Source organism: Heterocephalus glaber, unplaced genomic scaffold (assembly GCF_053883595.1).
Source record: "Heterocephalus glaber isolate CG9 unplaced genomic scaffold, H.glaber_assembly_v1.0 deba00000281, whole genome shotgun sequence".
NCBI lineage: Eukaryota > Metazoa > Chordata > Mammalia > Rodentia > Bathyergidae > Heterocephalus > Heterocephalus glaber.
The window spans coordinates 30,915,956-30,941,319 of record NW_028258139.1 but is presented as its reverse complement, the minus strand read 5'-3'; the positions used below and the strand labels follow the sequence as shown (position 1 = coordinate 30,941,319).

At 40.4% G+C, this 25,364-nt stretch overlaps 1 protein-coding gene across 8 annotated transcripts in view; it reads right to left on the bottom strand.

Moving 5' to 3' along the window:
* The window catches only part of Atad2 (ATPase family AAA domain containing 2), a 73,028-nt gene that overhangs the window by 44,691 nt on the left and 2,973 nt on the right, over nucleotides 1–25,364 (bottom strand). For 2 of the 8 annotated variants that reach the window (XM_087184374.1, XM_087184375.1), the window contains exon 1: nucleotides 2,249–2,412. Coding sequence is in view for 6 of the 8 variants with exons in the window: in XM_087184362.1 (XP_087040488.1) it covers nucleotides 2,462–2,579; nucleotides 4,370–4,564; nucleotides 5,550–5,637; nucleotides 5,881–5,983; nucleotides 6,219–6,378; nucleotides 7,073–7,115; nucleotides 9,759–9,792; nucleotides 13,816–13,964; nucleotides 22,580–23,173 (1,484 nt within the window). In the remaining 2 variants the exon portion in view is untranslated. Of the gene's footprint in view, nucleotides 1–2,248; nucleotides 2,413–2,461; nucleotides 2,580–4,369; nucleotides 4,565–5,549; nucleotides 5,638–5,880; nucleotides 5,984–6,218; nucleotides 6,379–7,072; nucleotides 7,120–8,123; nucleotides 9,734–9,758; nucleotides 9,793–13,815; nucleotides 13,965–22,579; nucleotides 23,419–24,871; nucleotides 24,952–25,364 lie in introns of those variants that run through there. The other 6 variants (XM_087184362.1, XM_087184363.1, XM_013069618.3 and 3 more) reach the window with 6 other exon arrangements.

Sequence of the window (25,364 nt, the reverse complement as noted above, 5' to 3'; positions counted from 1 at the left end):
AAACCAAAGTAAAAGAAAAAGCCTGAAATTATAAGAGGTTAGAATTAGGGAAATGGAGACCACCAAAGAGTACAGAGCTTCCTTTTGAGATGATGAAAACAGATGCACAACTCTGGGTATATACTAAAAGCAATGAAATGTACACTTTAAATGGGTAAACTGCATGGTATGCGAATTATATTTCAATAAAGCTGTTACCAAACAAAAATATGTTTAAGGTTATTCACAACCAATATCAAGCGGGATGTGGTGGTGCACACCTGTAATCCCAACGTTTGGGAGGCCAAGGCAGTAAGATCGCCACAAGTCTAAAGCCAGCCTGGGCTACATAGACTCTCTCTCAAAAAAAACAAAAACAAGGGCCGAGGATTTAGCTCAGTGGTTCTGGCACCTGCCTTGCAAGAACAAGGACCTGAGTTCAATCCCTGGTACCAAACAAAACAAAACAAAAAAACCAAGCTGGGCATAGTGGCACCTGTAATCCACACTTGATTTTAGCCAAAAGGCTGAGAAACGATGGCACCTGTAATCCAAGCACTCAGGAGGCTGAGGGTGGAGGATCACTGAGAATTAGAGGCTGGCATGAACTGAATAGCAAGACTCTTGTCTCAAAGAAACAAAACCACCCTCCCCCCAAAAAGTCAAAACAAAAAACCCCACAACCCTTAAGCAAAACAATCAAACCAAGAAGGTCAGCAACTCAAATAACATGACTTGGACAGTTTAAAATCTCAGTTCATGGGTCAATTTCAATGTGCTAGAATCCTTCACTAGCCTATGACAGTGGTGGTGAATCTATGGCACGTGTGTTACTGTGTTTTTAAGACAAAAGATGTTAATGTGGAGTAGTTTTTTCTAAGCTAAAACTTTAGTGTTCAAGTTTAACTGCAGTGTTGGCGCCTTGTGATAAGCAGGTGGGTTTTGGGTTGCACTCTGGACACATGGTCACTAAAAGGTTCGCTATCACTGATCTATGAGATACAGGGCAGGAAGCACGCCTTAGTCATTTTTGTCTGTTGTGCTTGGCATCTGGGAGAACTGAAACATCTGTTAAATAACCAGAGGAAGGGGCCGGGGATTTAGCTCAGTGGTTCCGCCGCCTGCCTCACAAGCTCAAGGACCCGAGTTCGATCCCCGGTACCAAAAAAAACATAACCAGAGGAAAAAAATTGCTGCTACTGAACAAGACATTTTTCATAGAGAAAGATGAAATATCAGGAACCAAATATGCAAATTCATGAGCTCCAAAGGTATGAAAACACGAAACAAAAACTACCACCTGCAAAATACACTGTAGATATTAACTGTAAGGACAGTGAATCAGCGAGTATGCTATTCCCAGATGGGAGAAGAAATTAAATCTCAAAATAATTGCTGGCCTCAACTCCTGACCAAACAGAAGGCCGCCCAGCCCATGTCAGGTAATCAAGGAGCTGCCTGGGCCTGTGGTGGTGGTGACTGCAGGCCCCACTGTGCCCCTTGTCCTTTCTAAGGCCATTAGGTTTCCTGCACGTCTTTAACAATACTCTAAGAGGTCCTGAGAATATTGACAAACCAGCTCTCTGAGGCACCACTGACGCTGAGAAGCCCTGACAAGCTGTTTATTCTCCTGAACTCCTATTCTGGACCGAAGTCAGATGGAAAGGGATAAAGCAAAACAAAACAAAAACCCAAGCAACCAACCCACCCAAAACAAACAATGTACACCCGTGATTCTGATAGTGAAAGGGAAAGACCCAGGGACATAGTATATTACTTACTTTTCCTAAAAGAGAGAAATTGTCAGTACTTACAAAGGCGCTGCCTTCCATGACCAAAACATAATCGGTTTACTCCTAGAAGACTTCCCAAAACTGTTCCAAAGCTGCAATCTCCAAAGACTCTGCCTTACATCTGAGCAAATTAATATTAGGGGAAAAGTACCATTTCCCACACTGATGTTATTTCCCCTACCTTTCCAGTCTTTGCTCCTATTCATGAACCGTCGTAATCTATCCCAAAGCATCAGAAAACCTTTCATTACTCAGAAGAATGAGAAATAATCACAGATTACCTCCTCGGATTTAAGCTATATACCTTAACATTTGACATGGTGGGAAAATATGTGAAAAGACTAAACCCATACTCTTAAATGTAAAGATTAAATAAAACAATCTATGAAAAATGCTTAGAGCCAGGGATATAGCAAACACTGACTCAGTGGCAGCTCTATTATTCAAGCATGGAATAACAGAATGAACCCCCTTACCAAGGTGGTTACTAACACTTCCTATTTATGCGGACAAAAGCAAAACTGGTTGGTAGTACTGTGAATAACAGCACCAACAGCATGGAGTAAGGCCTCCTATTTGTGCAATCCTAGAATTCTATCCTAATGTTCTCAACCCAAAGACTCTAGAATCTTGCCCTAACAGAGCCACAATTGTGTTGTCATAAACGGATCACTATTTCAGAATCAAACCTGTTCATTCGTTTACAATAGGGGCTTCTTGGTCCTGCTGAAGATAATCGATATCTTGGTCTTGCAGGAGAAGCTGGGCCTCTGTAAAATATGTTGGGCTTTCTCTGGTGGCGAGGTTCTATGAAAAGAAATATGTAACATAGAATACGTATGAAGATAATTTTTCTCTTCATCTAAGTAATTACAAAGGTGCTACCTTCTGTAAAAGAACAAATTATACTTGCAGACCAAGGTTTTACTATATTATAAATATCTACAGTAACTTGTTCAATCAGTGTTCCCCAAAATGGGCAAATGTTTCTAATAAACTTTAACTTGATGATTAACAAGCACTGTCTCGGGCCAGGGATTTAGCTCAGTGGTTCCACCACCTGCCTCGCAAGCGCAAGGACCCAAGTTTGATCCCTGATACCAAAAAAAAAAAAAAAAATAAGCACTGTCTTACAACACGAGCAGTATGTGAGAGTGAACGTTACATGATCAAAACTGAGCCAATGGTTTTCTCTTTTGTTGCGGGACTGTGGGTGATCATCTCCCAACTGCCAAGAGGTTATGGAGATCTCATCTGCAGAGGAGGAGGAAAAGGTGGTGGAATCCCTCACTTCAAATTAGGGTAATGTGTAAAATGTGGGAAACAGCGCAAAATTTTGTAGAAAAATCACACACATGCCTGTAATCCCAGCATCTGGAAGGCTGAGGCAGGATTACTGTGAGTTTGAGGCCAGCCTAGGCTACACAGAAAGATCAAAGACAGCCTAAAATGTGTAGTGAGAACCCGTCACAAAAAAAAAAGCAAAACAAAAGCAAAGCACCACCCAAATAAAGCTGTAGCAGTGGGAGCCAGAAATCTGTTTATCAACAATGCAATGTCACATTTCTATGAAATACTCAAAAGAAGGGAAAAGCACATTGGACAGGTTGTTAAAAGTTGTAAGAAAACAGATTCCACTGATCCAAAAGAGAGCAGTGATTCCATTAGTAACAGCGAAAGTCGTCATATTGGAATTAACCCTCTTCTCTTGTCTCCCTCAGACTAGCCAGGAAGGTTTTCAAAGTTAAGTGCAGGTTGTTTCTTGTTCTTTATATTTTGTATTTTCTTTATTATTTTGTATTGTCTTACAGTACTGTCATTTTGATATGAATATTTTTGGGTGTGGAACAACTCATCTGAGTTCCCATTATTTCTTATAGGGAAACTCACTTTGATATCTGAGTGCTTTAGATTGCAAGCATGTTTCTGGAACAAATCATGCTCGCAAACCAAGGTTTTACTATACTGTATAGTATTTTACTGTTTTTATAAGTATGTACTGTATAATATTTTGCTGTTTTTGTCTTATTTTTATCTATAAGGTTGCTACTGAAAATATGTGTAGCAGACACCAACTGACTATCAGAAGCACAACGGCCAAAAACAACCACAGGGGACTCCGATGCCCAGCAGAGGACCACCAGCCGCGAATGTAAACGCGCGTGTTGAGCACGCATGCACAGTCAAAGCAGCCCTGCACATCTAGGCCAACAACACGAATCAGGAGGGCAGTGCAGTCTGAAGTCACATGAAATTGTGAAGCAGCTCAATTATTTGCTTTGCTCAAGGATAACATTTAACTTTTCTTTGAAATAATGATGTCTTATAAATTTAGAATACGTTAAGACAGTAACGGGCTGGGGATTTAGCTCAGTGGTTCTGCCGCCTGCCTCACAAGCACAAGGACCTGAGTTTGATCCCTGGTACCAAAACAAAACAAAACGACAGTAATCATGAGTATTTAGCAAAATGAAAACATGAAAATGCCAAAACTCCCCCCAAAAAAACCCAACCCACAACACCAAAGGGTGTCCAGTAGAATTAAAGGTAATATAAATATATCTTTTCCTGCAAAAAGTATACACTACACCACTTACTTTCCAATGGAGCCTGGTAGTAAACAGTCGCTTTCCTCTGTCTAAGATAGTATCGTTTCTGATTATCTTCTTCTCCATCTTCTTCTTCATCATCATCTTCTTCATCTTCACCATCATCTTCTTCTTCTTCTTCATCTTCACCATCACCATCATCTTCATCTTCATCTTCCTGGTGCTCACCCTCTTCAGATGACTCTACAATTAAGAAACTCTTCCAGAAGGACAGTCACCAAGCAGTTAACAATCCTCCCCACAAAGAAGAAATTCACAATTATTTGGAATTAATTAGTACTGCAATTAGGGGAAACAGATTCAAATAATCTTGAAAATGTATTCCCTGTTAATAATTTTAAACATGGGGATCAGGAGAGAAAGACTCTTTTTCAATTTACCTACACCTAGATCATTCATAGAAAGAATTAATGCTTTTGCAAATTAAATGATTTTTTTAAAATGGGAGTAAAAAATTATAGAACTAAAAACATCTAAAGGAAAAAAAAATGAGCACAGAAAAGCATGAACACCAAACTAAACTTTACAATGTTCCTGTGAGCTGTATTACCATAGGCAAATATACTGAAGCGCCCAGTTAATGTAACAGGTTTCACCATCTCACTTCCCGTTTGCCTTTTATTTTATTTATTTATTTAAAAAAATTTTTTTTGGTGCCGGGGATCAAACTGGGGTCCTTGCGCTTGTGCAGTAGGCAGTGAAACCACTGAGCTAAATCCCTGGCCCCCGTTTGCCTTTTAAACTTAAGTTTGACATCCCATCCAGCCTTCCTGGCTGTCACTGAGTTACACAGAGCATAACTCAAATAATCTGCTGCTTAGGATAATATTGAAAGATCATCAAACATTTAAAAAAATTGATTTCACCAAAAAAATACTACTAAGTCCTAAATGAAACCATTTTTGTCTAAGTTATTTAGATATATGATATAGTGTCTGTAGACATATAATACAAGCAAACCAAATTTTTGCTTTATAGTTATGGATTTTACTTTCTGAAACAAAACAAACTATTCCTTAAAGCTCTACCTTGTCTTCACTTTTCAAAAATTATGACCAATACTATGACCTTCAAGAACTACCATAAACACCAGTTTCTGAATAAAAACGTCATTTCCTACTAAATAAAAAGTACTGAAATTTGAATCCAGAAAACAGAAAAGACGAACCTACGCTGCCTTCTTGGTTATCAGTTGTTTCTTCATCAGCTCTCTGAATTCCTTTCTGTTTTCCCCTTGTGTACATAGTAAGATTGCCCTACAAATATTCAAATAAAAGCCATTTAGCATATATTCATTTAGCATATATTCATCAAGTAATTCAGTAAGATCCTCCAAGCATTCTTACAATGAATATATTTATAGCTACAAATTCTTAAAACTCCAGCAATAATTAGTGACTGATCAAATGCTGGACAAAGTGATGAATAATTTAACAAAAAACAGATTATATACTACAGAAAATGATTAAAACATCCCCTTAAGGAAAGAAAAAATTTACTTCTTTTGTTTCATTATACACTCTCAAGTCTCCAAGTTTTCTCAGTCGCTGTCTACGCATCTTCTTCATGTCATCCATTTTTTGAAGTACAGCTTCAGCAGTGCTTTGAAAACATAGAGAAAATATTTCAATAAGCACGGAATAACTTGTGCAAAGATACTTTAAAATGTAAACACATATACAGAATCATCACAAAGGCCTCAAACAGCCTTTTTCCTTTATGCTTTACATAAACTCAATGTACTATATATATTCAGGATGGTCAAAACTCATGATCCTTTTCCAAAAAAAAAGGCTCTGCCATTTAAATCATCTTAAATTAGGAATTTTTTACTTACTTTGTTATAAGTTTGTCAAATAGCACAGACTGATTCACAGCACTATAACGACTTCTAATCCTACAACTGCGGCGAACTTCAACGTCACCATTCTCTTCATGCAAGCGCTCTGGAGTTTGAACAATGTTTCTGGTCCTCAATGACCGTGTAATCACTTTATCTTCACAGATGTGTACATAAAAATAAAGATTGAAATAATAATACAAATACACAATTTGAAAATGAACAAGTGAATAGCTTTCATTAACTATAGTTATCTTTTTTCTAAATTACAGTATCTTAAACTTACCTTTCTTAAAAATATTAGAAAACAAAAATTAAAGCTACAACATACACCTACTGTATGATGTAGCCCTTCCACTCCCAAAGATACATAATAGAGACTTGTACATAAATATTCAAAGCAGTTCATAACAGTTCCAAACTGGAGATAACTCACATCCATTAAAAGATGAGATACTGTGCTGTACCCATTTAATGGAATACTATCCAGCAACAAAAAGAACATGAAAAAGACTCAAACCTATTATTCTGAATGGAAAAAAAAAAGCTAAACGAGTACATGCTGTATGATTCCATTTATATAAAATGAGACCATGAAAATTAATCTGTAGTGAGAGAAGGCAGACTGGTAGAGTGTTTGGGAACCTAGAACTAAGAGGGTTATGGTGGGCTTGAAGGAACCCGGGAAGATGGGTATCTTCACATCTATTGTGGTAATGGTTTCATGCACATACTTCTATGAAATGATAACAAACTATACATATGTAGGTTAGTGTAAGTACCTCAATGAACTTGTAAACACAAAACTAAATATATGTTTCAAAATCCGAAATGCCATTAACATTACTTACCTTCTTTGCACTCTTCTTTTTTATCTGCCTGTTGTCTGGCCAGCTGCCTATATGAACAAAAAATATCAAATAATTCAAAATAATTATAATTTTAATCTGATATTGTATAATACTACAAAAACAAAAAAAATTAAATCAACCTAGACAGTAAATACTGAGATACTTAAAAGCTCCCCCCAAGCTGAAAAAAAATAGCTTGAAAAGATCTATGCTTATATAGGTAATGGCTTAAAAAGTTTTAAGATTCCTGTTTTGAAATTCAGCGGTATAAAAGCTGGGGGTGGTGGCACACACCTGTAATCCCAGCACTTAGGAAGATGAGGCAGGAGGATCACTGTGAGTCTGAGACCAGCCTGGGCTACATAGTGCGTTCAAGGCCAGCCTGCACTACAAGGCAAGACTCTGTCTCCCCTCGCCCCCAAAAAAGTGGTATATGCATTAGATCTTAGCTGAACAGAATTAAGCAAAGTATCTTTCTTGAAAGATGTGAAATCCTTTAACTGTTTAAGTATAGTTGAACTAAGTGTTGCACAAAACCAATACAATTTTATACATCACTGGGATATAGTGGTCCCATATCCTTGAGGAATTTATAACTATAACCAGAACTAATGTGCTTTAACGGTATGTTGCCTTCTAAGAACATCTGCTGGCAACAGCCTTTACAGAATATCCATTATCATCACTGACATGTAGAAATGGTCCCATGTGTGAGGTGGATATTCCACCTACACACTGGCAGATGGAATCTACCGAAATGGAAAGAACACTTTCCAAGTCTTTAAAAAAGTACCCTTCATTCATCTTTTTTCAAAAATCCACTGATCAAACAAAAGAACATGTCTCATTAGCTTATATTTGATCATTTAATTTCCCGTATCAGGCTGTTATCTGTTAATCAACCTATAATACATATCGTGCTACTTTCAAGTGGACTAATTTATATATGTGGAATTTAAAATACTAGACTTTAAAATAAAACAAAACATCTTATCCAGATGACCGAATTCATATATCCTCATAACAATGTAAGTCATCATTAATGGCTTACCTCTCTCAGAACCCAGTGGAGAACCAAAAACAAAATAAAAACTTTTGATCTGCCCATCACCGTTCATTCAGACGCTCACAGACTTTTCTCGTAAGGGCTCCTCCCACTACACCATGGAAGAGGTAAGATGTTACGAACACAATGATTAATTAGTAATTGTTCCTTCTTTCTTTCACTCTCTTTTTTCCCCTGCAGGGGAAAGGAAGTGCTTTTATCTTTGTAGGGGTTGATAAACTTTAACTTTGCTAGATACTAAATGTTTTAGGCTTATGAGCCATACAGTCTCTGTCACATCTACTTGACATTGTGGCATGAAAGTAGCCATAGAGCCAGGTGTGATGGCACACCCCTGTAATCCCAGCACTCTGGAGGCTGAGGCAGGAGGACTGCCATGAGTTTGAGAGCAGCCTGGACTATAGAGTAAGTTCAAGGCAACCTTGAATTACACAGTGGAACCTTGTCTCAAAAACCACAAACACACACACACACACACACACGCACAAAGGCTGGGCCGGGGTTGGAGCTCAGTGGTGCCGTGCCTGCCTCACAAGCAAACACAAGGTCCTGAGTTCAATCCCCGGTACCAAAAAAAAAGGTAGCCATAGATAAGATGAATGGGCATGGCTGTATTCCAATGAAATTATTTACAAAAACAAGTGAGCAGACTTTGCCAACCCTTGCCATTGTGATGAAAGCCATGGATCTTTATTCCCTAGAAAACTGTACATATACAGAAGTTTAAACATTACTTCAGAAATTTCAGACTATCCATAATCACTGGACCCTAGTTAAGAACCCTAGGATCAAAGAAATGTGTAGATTCCACCTTCGTGCTATAGTTACTCAAAACTTTTATGTATTTTTCTACAATTAATTCTGGGTTCTTTGAGGCCCAAACAAATGAAAAACAAAGACAAGGGAAAAAAAAGGAAGCAGGTAAGGAAGTTAAAAAAAAAAAAAAGATTAACTACAGTATAGCATACTGGTAGCAGTAAGAAGAAACAGAAATCAAAAATACAGTAGGCCATTTGATATGTCTTTTTTTTTTTTTTGGTACCAGGGATTGAACTCGGGTCTTTGTGCTTGTGAGGCAGGCATCGGAACCACTGAGCTAAGTCCTCGGCCCTGATATAAGTCTTGTACAAACAGACTCTGATGTTACTACCATGCAAAACAAACGGTATTTGTAATAATAATATAGGAAAATGATTTTTATACAGGAATTCTCAGAGAAGACATACAAATGACTAATAAGCAAATAAAAAAGATATTCAACATTATTAGCCTTTAGGGAAAGGAAACTTAGAGCCACAGTGAGATGCTTTGTACCCTCTAATGGCTAACACCAGAAAGACCACAACAGGCAGTGACAAGAACACGGAGATTACAATCTCATTCACTGCTGATGGGAGTGCAAGACAGCGCAGCTGCCTCGGAAAACAGCCTGCCAGCGCATCAAGATGCCAATGCTGCAAGTGAGCACACAACTCCACTCCCAGGTACTTTCCCAAAGGAAATGACAAAACTTGTACCCCAAATGTTTATATCATTGTTCACAACAGCAGAAAAATGGAAAGAAGCAACATGCATGAGCAGAATAAACAGGCCGGGGATTTAGCTCAGTGGTTCCGCCACTTGCCTTGCAAGCTCAAGGTCCTGAGTTTGATCGCTGGTACCAAAAAAAAAAAAAAAAAAGTAAAACAGAGAATAAACAAATCACAGCCCATTCATACAACGGAATCTTATTCAGCAACTAAAAAACACTAAGTATGACAGCACATATACAAACTCTGAAGCATTATACCATGTGAAAAACGCCAGATACAAAGGCTATATATTATATGATTTTTGTTTATATAAAATGTCTAGAATAGTCTATTCAGATGAAAGTAGATTCATGATTACCAAGGAGCAAGAGACAAGGGTAGGAGATGTGAAAGTTAAGAGACACAAAGTTTCATTTTAGGCTTGCAAAACTCATGAAATTAGTGATAATTAACAACACTGTTAATATATTGGAATGAATGAATTTTATACTTTAAAATTATTAATTTTATAGTACAGGAATTATATTTTAGAATACTATCAAAAATACCAAATCAGCCAGGTGTTGGACACATACCTGCAATCCTAGCACTTGGGAGGCTGAGGCAGGACAAAGAACAAAAAACCCAAAAACATACATACACAAAAATAAACCAAATCATTCACCTTTAAACTCAGATCAAAAAGCACTTATTTTTAATACATTCCCTTAATACCTTTCTAGCACAGAGCTTAGAACAATGTTTTACAAATTTGTACGGACAGATTCTTCTAAAGGTAGTAACTTTTGAGAACTTTGAGCATCACATTTTTTCTATGACTATGTGAAGCCCAGTTAAGTTCAAATATACAATTTTTTTTTTTTGGTACTGGGGATCAAACTCTGGTCCTTGAGCTTTCGAGACAAGTGGCAGAGCCACTCAGCTAAATCCCCGGCCCTCAAATATACAATTTTATATGCATAAACCAAACCAATCATTAAAAATATTAGCATCGGGCCAGGGATTTAGCTCAGTGGTTTCACTGCCTGCTACACAAGCGCAAGGACCCGAATTCAATCCCCAGTACCAAAAAAATATATATATATATTAGCATCAGGTTTTGTTGAAATAATTCAGCCTTTTGCTGTGAGAAAGTGGGGTCAGTTACAATCCGTTTCTCCTGCACCTGATTTGCCTATCACGTACAGCCATGGGTTGCATGGCCCAACTCATTCACGCTGTATTTGAGGGACTCCAAACCCCCATTTACAGTCAAGGTCAGGCTCTGTTATCTCATAAACCTGAGATAACCATGGCAAGACCTGGTGCCAATTCAACTGTAAAAACAAATGTAGGGCCTGAAATTTTATGGCAATTCTCTATAAGAGCAGTTTAGGTAGTTCAAAATGCTTATTATTTTTTGAGACCATGAAAAAGAATCTTTAAATTCTCACAAAGAATTTACAGACTATTCCCACAGCCTTGAGAAGAAACCAGAAGACTTCAAATTTCAAAAACAATGGACCTTAATCAGTTTAATTGCCTCAGAAATTGCAATGTGTTGTATAACTGATGGCATTATCATAATTTAACTATCAGTATTTTCCCTTTTGGTATAAAACTATGTTGTGTTTCAAAGGCTGACACGCTGGATTCTATGAAATACAGCAGTAAACACTCCCCAAATAATGGATAAAATAAGATGCTAATTTAAAAATACTTAAGACTGCTTAAATAAAAGAAAAATAATAACAAAACCTTAGGAACTTAAAAGATAACCTTACTTGGAAAATTGAGTAGAAAGGTTCTAGTTTTCTAAGTCATTATGCATAATTTATTTATGAAGATAGTGTAAAAAAGTTTTTCATCAAACAAATTTTACTCTAATGGTGCATTCTCCTTTATGTTAATCCACAAAATTGTTGAAAACAGGGAAGGTTTTGAGCTAAACTTTGATTTAAATCTGCTTTGTACCAAACTCCAGTTCCATGAATTTAGGCAAATTATATAAGCTACTAAAATTGGTTTCTTGAGTGTCAAAATGGGATTTATGCCAACTACCTCAGGGTTCTAGAGAAACAAAATTTACTACAACTACTACTGACTCATTTCAGTTTTATAGGTACTACTCATAGGTCCTTAATACCCATAAATTTAATGTTTTATAAAAGTAAAAACTGTTTATGCTACATTTTTATTTGTAAACACATTACATATTTGTAAAATAAAAACATTCATTTTCAAAATACGTAGGACAAAGTTTCTTACAGCACTGATTACAAATTGGCATTTTACAAGCATTGTGTTGGGTAGCAGTTTTTCTGTCCTTGCTGTGGGGGACACGTTGTATCTTCTGCTTTTGTCAGTAGGTTGTCTGGGCTCTTCTGTAACAGGATTTCTGCTATGAGTTTTTGTACTTTGATGAGCACGAGCACTTTTTTAGTAGCCATTCTGGAATACAGATTTTCCTCAATTAACTGCATCCCAGAGGCTTTCATAAAATCAAAATGTTTTATTATTTCACCTTGTTGTGGAAACTGGTACCATACATGGGAGTTAACACTCACAATATTTAAAATAGCATAAAAATTGCCACTGGCCAAAGGTTAGTTTTCCTGGACGTCAAATGCAGTATAATGCACATCTTCATCTAAAGTGCCAACAGAATCACTGTGGTGCACACTTGACATTAATATGACACTTTCACCTCTTCAGTACATACTAAACTAATGTGCTGAGAGCAGAAAATCCCAATTCTGAATCACTGAATGATTTGTTTTCTATTTGGTAAAACTGCAGGTGGTACAGCCCTCTGATATTTTTAATTGTCTCCATAATTCAAGTTCTTTGTAAGTTCATCTGGAAGTTCCACCGAGCTACACCAACTGTGGCCATGACTTTTCCTTTCAGTACCTGTGGTACACTCCACAAGCCTAAGAGCAGCTCTTCCAGGACTCACATGGTGGGTTTGGTCGAGAAGCTGTTTTTACCTCTGCACCAGCAGGTATTTCTGCACCTAGCAGATAATGTGACCTTAGCATCCGCTGAAATCTGCACATTTACGCACCTTTAGCTGGCTTGTCAGGCATAAACCTTCTAAATCTGCATCTTCCTCGAGATGGTACTGGCATCTCATCTATGCCTGGGTGAAACCCAGGAGAGTAACAAGAATGCTGACAAATTCATCAAGTAAGTTGGAAACAGCAGCTAATTTATTTATCTTGACTTTCTGTCTTTTAGTTCTGACATGACCAAATCTGAGGCCACACACTAAAAATGAAAATCGAGCACAACTCATAGAAGCACAAAAAGTGTGTCTTCCCGTTCCACCTGTTGCTCACACTGGATGGCTATCTTCATGACCAGACTTAAAAATCAGTGAAAATTATATAGAAACTTAGTGCTTTGACACAAGTAATGTTGTACTTACTACCGACGAGTCCTTAGGCCCCGATATACTGTATTTCTTCCATGTAGCATCAGATTCTGAGCATGACTCTCATGTATGCTGATTAAGTACTCCTTATGTTAGGAGACCACAGAAAGGCTGAGTAAGCGATACAAAGTAGGAAAACAGCACTTCTAGAAATGCTCCAGGAGCTGGGTGTGGTGCACACCTGTGATTCCAGCACTCTGGAGGCTGAGGCACGAGGATCACCTGGAGTTCGAGGCCAGCCTGAGCTACAGAGCAAAGCACCAGTTCCTCAGGACCCACTTGTAGTAGTTGCAGGTTAAATATTTATAAAAAAATCTAGTCCCAATAAACAAATTTTTTAAAACTCAAAAAAAAAATTTTGAATCACATATTTTGCCTCCTTTAAGGACTGCCTTAGAAGACAAACATACAGAAATTTATAAGTGACTCATAAATGAGGAAAACTTTTCGATAGCAAGAAATCACATGGAATTGTCTTGAGTGAGACAAACTGAAGCAGAGCCACAAGTCAGTCCCCTCATACACTGCTTTGCTCAGGAAAATACAGACAGACCTGACCGGGTGCAGACACAATTTTAATTCAATAGTATTAATTTGTGACAATTTCCTTTCAAATAAATTACATTTTACAACACTGAAATATTGATAACTGGCCAAAAATACACTTTAAGAATTAAATGCAAATTCCTGGTTTAAAACAATCAATGATTGGCCGACCATCTTGTGTTACCTTGTAAAGTGCCTGCCATTAGCATGTTTCTCCGTTATGTCCAATTTCTTATCAAAACTAGAATCTGAAGAAGTCTGTGCACTTTTTCTCAAAGACCTTAAAGAACGTGTCCGGTGATACATTCCAACTTCCTTAACTGAAGATCCATCCTTTAAGAAAAATTAAGAGAGCAATCAAGTTTTTTAGACAAAACCTCCAACTTAAAACTTCCTACTAAAAGTTTTCTCTGGTTACAAGTTAGTAAAAATCCCTCTTACTGCAGAATCATGTATCTCTTCAAGAAACATTAGTTGAGATCTAAAACAATCATTTCAAAATAAGTATCAGCAAAGGATACAAAACAGCTGATATAAGATTTACTGATGATTCATAGTTCTATTTCATAATAAGTAGACTAGAGAGTGAAGTTTTTCCAGCACTGATTTTTTATTTATTTATTTTGGTACCAGGGATTGAACTGAGGACTTTGAGCTTTCGAGGCAGGTATAGTGCCACTGCGCTAAATGCCCGGCCCACCATCACTGATTTTTAAAAGTATTTTAAGCCAGGGATTTAGCTCAGTGGTTTTGCCACCTGCTGCGTAAGCGCAAGGACCCCGAGTTCAATCCCCAGTACCAAAAAAATAAATAAATAAATAAATAAAAGTATTTTAATACCTGTCCTGCTCTGTCTTCCTTCCCAGGCTACCTGTACTCTGTCATTTAATTTTGTTTTGGGTAGAAGATCTGACTCGCTGGCAAGTAAAATAAGGATATTTATGTCACAAGGATCTAAAAATTAGACGGGTATTTTATGAAATATTAAATGATATGTACCATGTTACTACCCTTATTAGTATGCCTGTATTTAAGGATATCTGAAAAAAGAATACCCACATCTTAGATCAGTACAGCCTAACAATAAGGTTTTCTCTGGAATGTTTTAAAGGAATCTAATTTCAGATTCTCAACTTCCCCAAGTTCTTTTTCTTAAAAACTAATCTGCCTGAGAAGCCATGGTGCCCCACTCACTCCTTTGCCTTTCTCATCTCTCATCCACTCAGGGCTCCTCAGGGCACTGAAAACCTCCATCAGCCATCCACAGATAACCACTGCTAACCTTTTGCTGAATAAGCCATTCTTTTTCTGTATCCCAGCACTCCCATGATTTTAAAATTGAGACCAGTATACATGTTTACTAATACACTTTTCCATCTCATTGAGTATTCTAAAATGTTTAAAAATGAAGGGTGTGTCACTCCTGTGATGAAATCTATTAACATATTGTTTGGGTATGGGGGTGCAGTTAAATATGAGGAATAACTTCTGATGTTCTACAGCACAGTAAGACAAGTATGGTTTAATTCGAGTCATTTGTGGGAAAACAGAAGCACCCTGAGACAGTAATGTTAAGTGAAATAAACCAGACACACAAGCTCAAATATCACACGGTTTCTTCTATAAGAGAAACCCAAAGTATAAATAATTTAAAGAGCAAAATAAAAAGTTGATAAAAGGACACAGGGAGATAGGTCTTTTGCAAACGTGGAAACAACAGATGGAGGGAGGAGGGAGTAGTGCAGAAGAAAGAAGTAAAAGAAGATATGGAAGTATATGTGCACCAACTCCCCACAATGAATGGAATCATGTATGGCAGACATGTACTAATAACACGTTTTAAAAAGACAACTGGTTTAGCCAGGCATGGCATACACGCCTGTAATCCCAGCACATGGGAGGCTGGGACAGGAAGACTACTGCAAGTTTGAGGCCAGCCTAAATTATACAGTGAGACCTTGTCTCAAAAAAAAACTGATTTAAAACAGGGCCAGGGATTTAGCTCAGTGGTTTCGCTGCCTGCTGTGCGAGTGCAAGGACCTGAGTTCAATCCCTGGTACCAAAAAAACAAAAACACAAACAAAACTGATTTCAAACAATTAACTAACCCAGGAGTAGCGCAGTACACCTGTAATCCCAGCATGCTGGGAGGCTGAAGCAGGAAGATTGCAAATTCAAGCCCAATCTGGACAATTTGGCAACTTAGTGAGACCCCAAGAATATGAAAGAGCTAGAGATATACCAAAAATTTTTAATGTTCCCAACATCAAGAAATGAAGTGTCCAGGACTGGGGATTTAGCTCACTGGCACCATGCCTGCCTTGCAAGCACAAGGTCCTGAGTTCCATCCCTGGTACCACACACACAAAAAAGAAATGTATCTGAAGTGACACATGCCAATTAAATTGATCTGATTGTTACTCTTTGTATATATACACAGTGAAATATCATACTGTGCCCCATAAATATGTACAATTACTATCCATCAGCTAAAAACGAAATGTTTGTGCTTGCAAGGCAGGCGCTATGCCGCTGAGCTAAATCCCCGGCCCCAATCTGCAATTTTTGATGTTATAAATACCTCTAGATGAATTATCTTGTATCTGATTTCTCAAGGAAAACTGGCAGTTAGTAAGTCATAGTTCAATATGTCTAATCAAATTAATTCCTGAGAAGTAAGTTAAATGTCAACTGTTAAGACTGACAAGGGCGACAGAGCTAGGAACTTTCACTTTGTTTTTTATTTCACAACATGAATCACTAGGAAAAAATCCTAAGAAGTAGAAACTGAGAAAACAATCTGCTAAACCTGGAAATGCAATAGCCTCACTTATTCTTTTGCTGAAATCTACTTAAATACTTTGAACACTGAGTTCTTTAAAAGTGAAGTTTTGCTAGATGCAGGGGCGCAGCCTGTAATCCCAGCTACTCGGGAGGCTGAGGCAAGAGAGATCCTATCTTAAAATAAAATGAGCTGGGAATGTAGCTCAGGGCAAAGGCCCAAGTTCAATGCCCAGTACTGGGGGTGGCGGTGGGGAATGAAGTTCTAAGACAGGGGAAATTACATTTTGTGAAATTTTTACGTCTGCTGAGACCTCCCAGAGCCTTTAAATCACAGGAAGCAGACAATAACAGAACAACAGAATCTCTCCTAAAGTAGAGACAACTGCAGAATAAAAACATTCTGTCATTCTCCACAAAAGATCAAACTTGTTCAAGCTTTAAATTCCTAACAAAAAAAGTTGGAGGAGCCAGGTATGGGTGGCACACACTTATAATCCTAGTGCTGAGGAGGCTGAAGTAGGAAGATCTCTTAAATTCAAGGCCAGCCTGGACTACATTGTGAGACCTTGTCTCAGAGAAAAAAAAAAGTTGGAAGAATTAGTTGGTTGAGTCAGTTTAAATGTCAATTCAAAGTCCAGGGGTGGTGGCGCACACCTGTGATCCAGGCATTGCCTCAAGTTTGAGGCCAGCTTGGGCTATAAAGTGAGTTCAGGACCAGCCTGAATTACAGAGCAAGATTTGTCTAAAAAAAAAAAAAAAAAAAGCAATTCAACAAATAAAACTTAAGTAGCATTTAACAAATCCCAGTTATAATACTGACTTAGAAAATGAACTCATCCACCCGGAGGCTCCTAGAAAGCCTGAGCAGCAGTGCACTGTGACGCAGACGGAGGCTTGTTCTGTTGAATGTGGCAGATGCCCTCCTGAGCCTCGCTGTCTCCAGCTCCCCAACTCCTGAGGGGCAGCCCCATCTCCCTACTCCCTGGCTCCTGCAGTCCTCACCCCTCCTTCTAAGGCCTTTTCGGGCTTCTGTAACTCAGCCTCTTCTCACCTTTAGCATGCTGCAGGCTTCCCTTCCATTCCCTGTGCCCTGCCATTCTATTCATTCTTGCTGCCAAGTCCTGACGTCTTATGAGCTCCTGGTTTAAGGTTCACCTGTTTGGCTGGAAGTAAGTCTTCCCATCCTGTTTCTGAACAGCTTCTAGATTCCTGTTGCACTATTTGGCATTTTCCTCTCCATTCCTACTATTACCACCTTGGCCTAAACTCTACTTTTCTGTTTTGGTCTTTTTTGATAACTGTATTAAGAAACCTAACTCTGCAGAGACCATACCTAGGTTTGATTAAAGTCTCTGAGGGATGGATTTATAATAAAGAGACTTATGGGGCTCAAAAAAAGGCTCTGGTCCTTAGCTTGCTACTTGAAATGAGGATAAGCAGGGCATGGTGGCCACACCTGCAATCCCAGCAATTGGGAAGTAGAAGCAGGAGGATCCCTGTGAGTTGGAGGCCAGCCTGAGCTACACAGTGAGTTCAAGGCCAGCCTGGAGCACATGATGAAACCCTGTCTCAAAAAACAAAACACAAAGCAAAAAAGGATAGATAATAATGGTTACTTTATATGGCAAATAAATGCGTGTATCTATTAGGTTCTGTGGCTAGCGTAAATCAACTGCACTGTAAATGATAACTGCTACTATTACAATCTTTTAAGTGGTTATCCAAACTCTAGACTTGATTACAACAGATCCCTGTTCTAGCTCCTTCCTAAAAAAGTAACTTTTGTTTGGAAACAGGGTCTCCCTACCTAGCTCAGGCTGGCCCTGAACTCACTATGTAGCTCAGGCTGGCCCTGAACTCACTATGTAGCTCAGGCTGGCCTCCAACTCCCCACGATTCTTGTCTCAGTCTCCTGAATGCAGGGATTTCAGGTGAGCACCACCACGCCTGGCAAAAACGTTACAGTTTTTGGGGGCCAGGATTTAGCTCAGTGGTTTCGCCACCTGCTGTGCAGGCAGCAAGGACCTGAGTTCAATCCCCAGTACCAAAAAAACCAAAAAACAAACAAAAAAAAGTTACAGTTTTTAACCTAAAATCAAGGCCCTTTCCTACCTGACTCCAAGGAGCAACATTCACTCTCTTATTCCACACATCATTTTCCCATGTTCTATATCCTTCAAGTTAAAAAAAAACCCTGTACATATTGTACATATCTTTGTTGAACATGGATACATTTCTAGACTTTTTAAAAATAAACATATAATTTAAAAAATAGTAACTTCTACATACTGCAGCATGTTTTGTTTTACCTAATGTAAGGAAGAATGAAAGTATAAGTAAATGCTACTTGAAATGTACAGTCAATACACACACACTCTACTGTCCATCCTTAAGTGACTGCAGAATAAAAACAACCCCAACCCTGCAGAAATCGATGAGCTTCAGACCTATGAAAGTACAGAAATAGTGGCTAGTCTGATTCTGGAGGAAAAATGATGAAAAATGCATCAGTCTAAGGTTGACAGGATGAAAATGAAAGTTAAAACCAAACAACCAAAACAGCTGAATATGGGCACATGCCTATAATCCCAACTCTGGGAGGCTGAAGCAGGAGGATCTCAAATTCAAGGGCAGCCTGGGTAACTCAGCAATATCCTGTCTCAGAATACATAAATAAAATAAAAATAAAGAGCTGGGGACATATTTCAGTGAGAAAGCCCAAGGTTCAATTCTCAACAGAAGGAGAAAAACAGAAGAAAGTTAAAATGGAAAAAGATCTACGATGCAACTCAGGTAGAGTGTTTGCCTAGCAAGAGCTGGACCTAGGGCTCCATCACCAGCACTGCAAATGCACATGCACCCCAGCCTGAGGTGCTCCTCAAAACGACAAGCAGAATCTAGCTATCAATAAACGCTGACGGCAGGTTCCTTCAGGACGTGAGGATAAGGTCGACCTCTGAAATTAAACAACTTCTGAGCTGGGTACGGGAGTAAGCCCAGAGGCTGAGGCAGGAGCAACCCTGCAAGCCAGAGCCCTGCCTGGGCCACACAGTAGGTTTAAGGCCAGCCTGAACTATATAATATAGCGAGACCCTGGCTCAAAAATCCAAAATGATAATAATGATAGTGACAAGAAAGTAAAAAATTCAAATTAATGAATTAAGTAGGAGTAACCTACCCTAAGAAAGGCTGTCAATATGGCTAAAGCGACTAGGAAATGCCCAAATACAATTAGTGATCAGGGAATGCACCTTGATGTAGAAAAGACAAGGTATAATCCAACCAATATAATAAATGTAAGGCCTCCAAATAAGGAAATATTCTAACCACAAAGGTATGCTTCCTCCTTTGGTATTGGTGAGTTTTGTTAAGTATTGCTTACAAGTATTGCCTCAAGATTGTATTGCTTTTACTCCAACCTGCTCACTAAATAACCTCTAGTTATAATTTTGTCTACCTAGGCTCCTTAATTTATAGAAGTGATCACTTTGTTTCAAAAAAGTGTAATCCAAGCTAGGCATGGTGATATATGCCTATAAACCTAGCACTTGAGAGGCTGGGGCAGGAAGATTGTGAGTTCAAGGACAACCTGAATTACAGAGCAGGACCATGTCTCAAAGAGGTACACATAGTCTATACTGGTGCTGGTGAATCTATGGCACGTGTGCCACAGTTGGCTGTTTATCTTTGAAAGCTCTAAAAGGTTCACATCACTGGTCTATATTGAAAAACGTAGCCTGGAAAAAATCTTCACCCTACAACATGCAGCTGAATGCATTCTAATTGCTCAACCACTTACAGCGTTTATGGCAAAGTCTCTGTATCCTGCTGTTACTTGGTTTCTTGTGGGATTACAGGTATGTGCTACCATGCATGGCCTCAACTAAACTCTTTGGAGAAAAAACAAGTATCTATTACCTATCTACTACATAACAGGCTCTGTTCTAGATGCTGGGAACACACCACTCAACAAGTAAAAATCCGAGGCCCTATGGAGCTTCATTCTAACTTGGGGAAAGATGAAAATATTAAAAAACTAGGAAATCATAGAATATGCTGCTAGAAGGTAGCAGGTGTTAGGAGAACATAAAGCAGAATAAAAGGTCATGTCAAAGGGAGTAGTTTGTGATTCTGAATAGGATGTTTAGGATAGAATCACTCAAATGATATTCTAGCAAACACCTGAAAGAAACGGACTCCTAAGTCTGCAAGAGTTCCACAGTTCCAAGATGAATGTGGCTAAGTTACTTAAGTCTCCATGCATTCATTTTCTCATCTGAAAAAACAAAACAAAACAAAAAACCAAAACAGAACACATCTATCTCACAAGATTATGAGGACTGAGTTACTATTTGTATAAATCTTGTAACATTAAGCACTGTGAGTTGAGGATTTTCTGGGTTTTTGGTTAAAAAATATAAAATCTGATAAAAGGGATGTGCATGTCGTTATAAGGGGAGAGGGGCCAAGGATGTAGCTCAGTGGTACGACTTCTGCCTCGAAAGTGCAAGGTCCTGAGTTCAATACCCAGTACCAAAAAAAAAAAAGATATCAGGGAAAGTATTCCTGATAAAGATAGAACAAGGGTAAAGGTTTTAGTATTGAAGGGGCAGCCAAGCCAGTGGCTAGAAAGGGAGTGAGTTTTGTCAAGAGAGAGTTATCATTACAGTGAGAAAGGGAAGATGGTGAGAGGCTGGGGCTGCTCCCAAACTTTTACATGAGGTGCCCCTAGACAGGTTTTAAGCAGAGGAGTGATTAACTGTTTTGACTTTTTAAAAGAATCACTGCATTAAAAACTGACTCTTGGGAGTGGCATAATGTATATATATATAGTGGTAAAAAACATGGAGGCCAGCCAAAAATCTATTCTAATAACCCCCGTAAGAGATAAGGACAAACCAGCAATGGTAACAATGGAAATTAGACTCTGAATATGTTTTGAAAAAAAAGCCAATAGAATTTGCTAATGTATTGGGTATGAGAGGAGTCAAGGATGAATCTAAGGTTTTTGACTTGAGGAAAGATAAGAGCGGCTATTAACTAAAATCAACTATGGTTTTAAGACCTAAAAACGACCAAGTCCTAACTATATATAATCAAGTGTTCAGTAAATCTTACAAGCATGATCACATTTAACGCACACACATGGTGGATGTGGCCCATTTAATAAGTAGAAAAACCTGCTGATTACTGGTAAGCTTGGTAAGATGAGATTCTAAACTAATAGTCGTCTCAAGAGCTCATGTACCTAACCAGTATTCAATATATCATATGGTCGTAGAATCTAGCATTATCCTTAAAAAAAATAAACACTCAACAAATATTTATGTAATTACTAGCTTTTCCGATCACAGGTTAATAGGTCAAATGAAATGACCTGGGTTGAGCACAGAAGTGTTTAGCCTTTCCAGATCTCGGTCACCTCCTGCACCCGACTGAGGAACAAGTCTCGAAAGTCAGGAAATTACGTATCTTTTCCATTCAGAATCACAATTACAGGGATACCAGGGATTGGTCTTTCAACCTCTTCCCCTAGGAGGGGGAGCAACCAACATGGCCCATCCCCTAGATGATACTAACTCCACCCAGGGAGCTTCACAAGGGTGAAAGTCTGAACCAACGGAGTCTCTCTGCACGGTCACTCCCTCCCCAGAGCCTTCCAGAGCCCCCAACCCTGTCTGTCTCTAGGCGTTTTTCCTATTCAGGACTTGGCCTCACTCCAGCTCAACTACGCTACCTGCTGTGAACCTCCGTGCCGCCTCAACTGGTGCGACCTTTTAGGAACGCCGTCACCCGCAACAGCTAGGCTGGCGAGGGGAGGGAGGGTCCTCAGCCCCAACCACCCACCGAAACTCCCAGTAAGGCAGCACTTCCCGCAAGGTCCAGCCTCCCGTGAGCCGCCCTCGCCGTCGCTGTCTGCAGCACGGTTTAACAGGGCAGGATCTGGCAAGCAGGAAATCCACCTTCCAACTTCAGATCCGCCACTTCCCGGTCACCTTTTGGAGTCCGTTTACTCCTGTCACACAGATGCTGCAGCTGTGCACTCTCAAAGGCCCAAGTGGAGAAAGCGGGCCCTACACGTCCTGCAACCTGGGACTCACCCGCTCGAGCTACGGAACCCTCTGGACCGCGGCCCGCACCGCCCGGCCCGGCCCCGCACTCACCCCCTTCGCGCCCGCTGAGCGGCGCCGCTTCCGTCTCGTCTGCTCCAGGCTGAGGAACTCGCCGGACAGGTCCAGGGAGTCCGAGGACGAGGCGGCGGAACGGCCGCGCAGCTCCAGGCTGCTGCGGAGCACCACCATCGCGGCTTCCCGCGCTCTGCGCGTCCGCGGCTGGAGGTTGCCCGGGATCGGCCGGCGCCGCCCCGGCTTCCGCGCTCCGAATTCTGGCGCCACAGGCTCCGCGCTCGGCCGCGCGCGCCCGAATCCCTCCGCCGGCGGCCCCACTGCGCCGCCCGAGCCGGCGGGCCCCGCGCTGCACTCCGCTAGGCGCCAAGGCGGCCGCGCCGAGGGGCACCGGATACACGCGGCCGGGCCTGGCCGGGCCGTACCAGGCCAGGGAGCGGGACGGGGCCGCTCGAGCACAAGTCTCCCCTCACGTAGTTCCGGCTGCGGCGCTGGCGGAGGGACACGCTGGGCGGCGTGCGAACCGTTTGGAATTTTGGCGCGGGCACGGGGGGGCACTCGCTGATTGGCTGGCGGCCCGGCGGCTCCGCCCCGCCCCTTCAGACACCTGCCGCCGCCGCCGCTTCCCGCCATCCCGGATTCAAATGCGAAACGCGCAGTCCTCTGTCGGGCTTGCGGAAGTGCTTCGTCTTTGACAGGCTTCCCTCTGAGCCAGCTGGAAGAGGTCTCGCTGATGACTGAACCAAAACGAGTTCACCACTCAAGAGAAAGCAAACAGGACGAGCTGGGAGTCAGTTGAGCAGGGACGTAGGTTGTGTCCCCAGCTCTGCCACAAGATCTGGAGTAAATCGCTTCTCCGGTGCTCATTCCCTCCTGGACTGTAAAATAACTAATTATAAAACCTAAGATCCCAAGATGGCATTATTGTATCTTGTTACCGAGACTGCACGCGCCAACTGCCCAGGAAATGTTACATCGCAGAATTACAGAAAATGGCCTCTCCAGGTGACAGCAGTTACTCGCCTACTTTGCTACATGATCAGACTAGGAGAGCAGTCCTCGTGAGGCAGAAACAAAAGCTACTTATTGATCTGGATATCTGTGGTTTATTAATTCAACCTGTGTTAAATACTGAGTCTCTCTTGAGTCAGGCATTATTCTAACCACCGAGAATCACAAAATAAGCTCTCAGGAAGGCCGGAGATTTAGCCCAGAGGTTCCGCCTCCTGCCTCGCAAGCACAAGGTCCCTTGAGTTTGATCCCCGGTACCGAAAAAAGAAAAAAAAGCTCTCAGGGACTACATTCTGGTGGAAGGAGAAAGAATATGCGGAATAGTGAATATGTTGATTTAAGTGGTTAAGTGTTAGGGAGATACAGAGAAGGGGCAGGGAAGATTAGAGACGTTTTCCCTGAGAAATCTGACCCCCTCCCCCCACCCAGGTGGGAGAAAGAGAGGCGGACAGAGGGAAGCTGAGAACATGGAGGCCATCGGACAAACTTTAGCTTCCTGGAGCTTACATTCCAAAGGTGGAAGGTAGTCAATAAACGAGGAAATGGAATAAACAAGATGAGTTCATCAAAGCAAGTAGTATAAAGAAAATAAGTCAGGGTTTTGCCTGACTTTTTAGTTTTTTAAATAAAAATTCTCATTTTAGCCAGATGTGGTGCACACCTGTAATCCCAGCACTCAGGAGGCTGGGACAGGAGGCCCAGGAGTTTGAAGCCAGCCTAGGCCACATCATGAGTTCAAGGCAAACCTGAACTACATAGCTTGACACTGTCTAAAACAAGCAGACAAACAAAACTAAAAAAAAAATCCTTAATACAATGTTGAGGGATGGGCCTGTTTCTTGAAGATAGTGTAGCAATGCTTAAAACCTTTGGCCCAGGAATTCTACTTCTAGAACTTCATCCTAAGGCAATAATCATGGGCATGGATCAATTTTATGTACAAAGATGTTGACTGCAGCTTTACACACAATAGCATAGGATCTGAAAGCAAAGTAAATGTCCAGCAGTAAGGAAAACTTAAGTGAGAATAGTCTACCCACACATAGCTATTTAGGTTAATATTGGTAGGTTGGATTTTTAGAAGTGTTTTAAATATTAAAATGTCTTAAATATTAAAATAGAGTGGGCCAGGGATTTAGCTCAGTGGTTTTGCCGCCTGCCTCACAAGCACAAGGACCCAAGTTTGATTCCTGGTACCAAAAAAAAAAAAAAAAAATTAAAATACAGTACGTGTTAAAAAAAACAATCCACCCCTCAAAAAAACCCAAGAGCACAGAAGTGTAAAAATAAAGGTTATTAGCTGGGTGTGGCAGCACATACCTGTAAGTCTAGCTCCTCTGGAGACTGAGGCAGAAGACCATGAGTTCAAGTTCAGCCTGGGCAGTTTAGCAAGATTCTATCTAAAGATAAAAAAATGAAAAGGGCTGGGGATGTAGTTCAGTGGTAGAGGACCCTTAGGTTTGATTCCCAGTACTGCAAAAACAAACTAAAAACCAAAGGCACGAGTCATTCTGTGTGATTGCTACAAGGAAGAAGAAGCTGTCGCACTCAGGTTGCTGAGCCTGGGCAACATGAACATGGGGCTTCCCATGGCTGCCCAAGCCGGAAGTGAGGAGTTAGTCCCAGAATGAAGCCAAGCATTGAGGAGCAGAGTTAGGTGGTGAGAAGGAAGGGCCGGGATATGGCCCTGGCTCGGTCCCTCAGGAGCCCGAAGCTGCTCCTTTTCAGTCTTTCCTGTTACATGGAACAACGCAGCCTTTCTGCCTTATCTTTAAACAGAGGGGTCAGGACTAATACATCTGGGCTAGCTGCT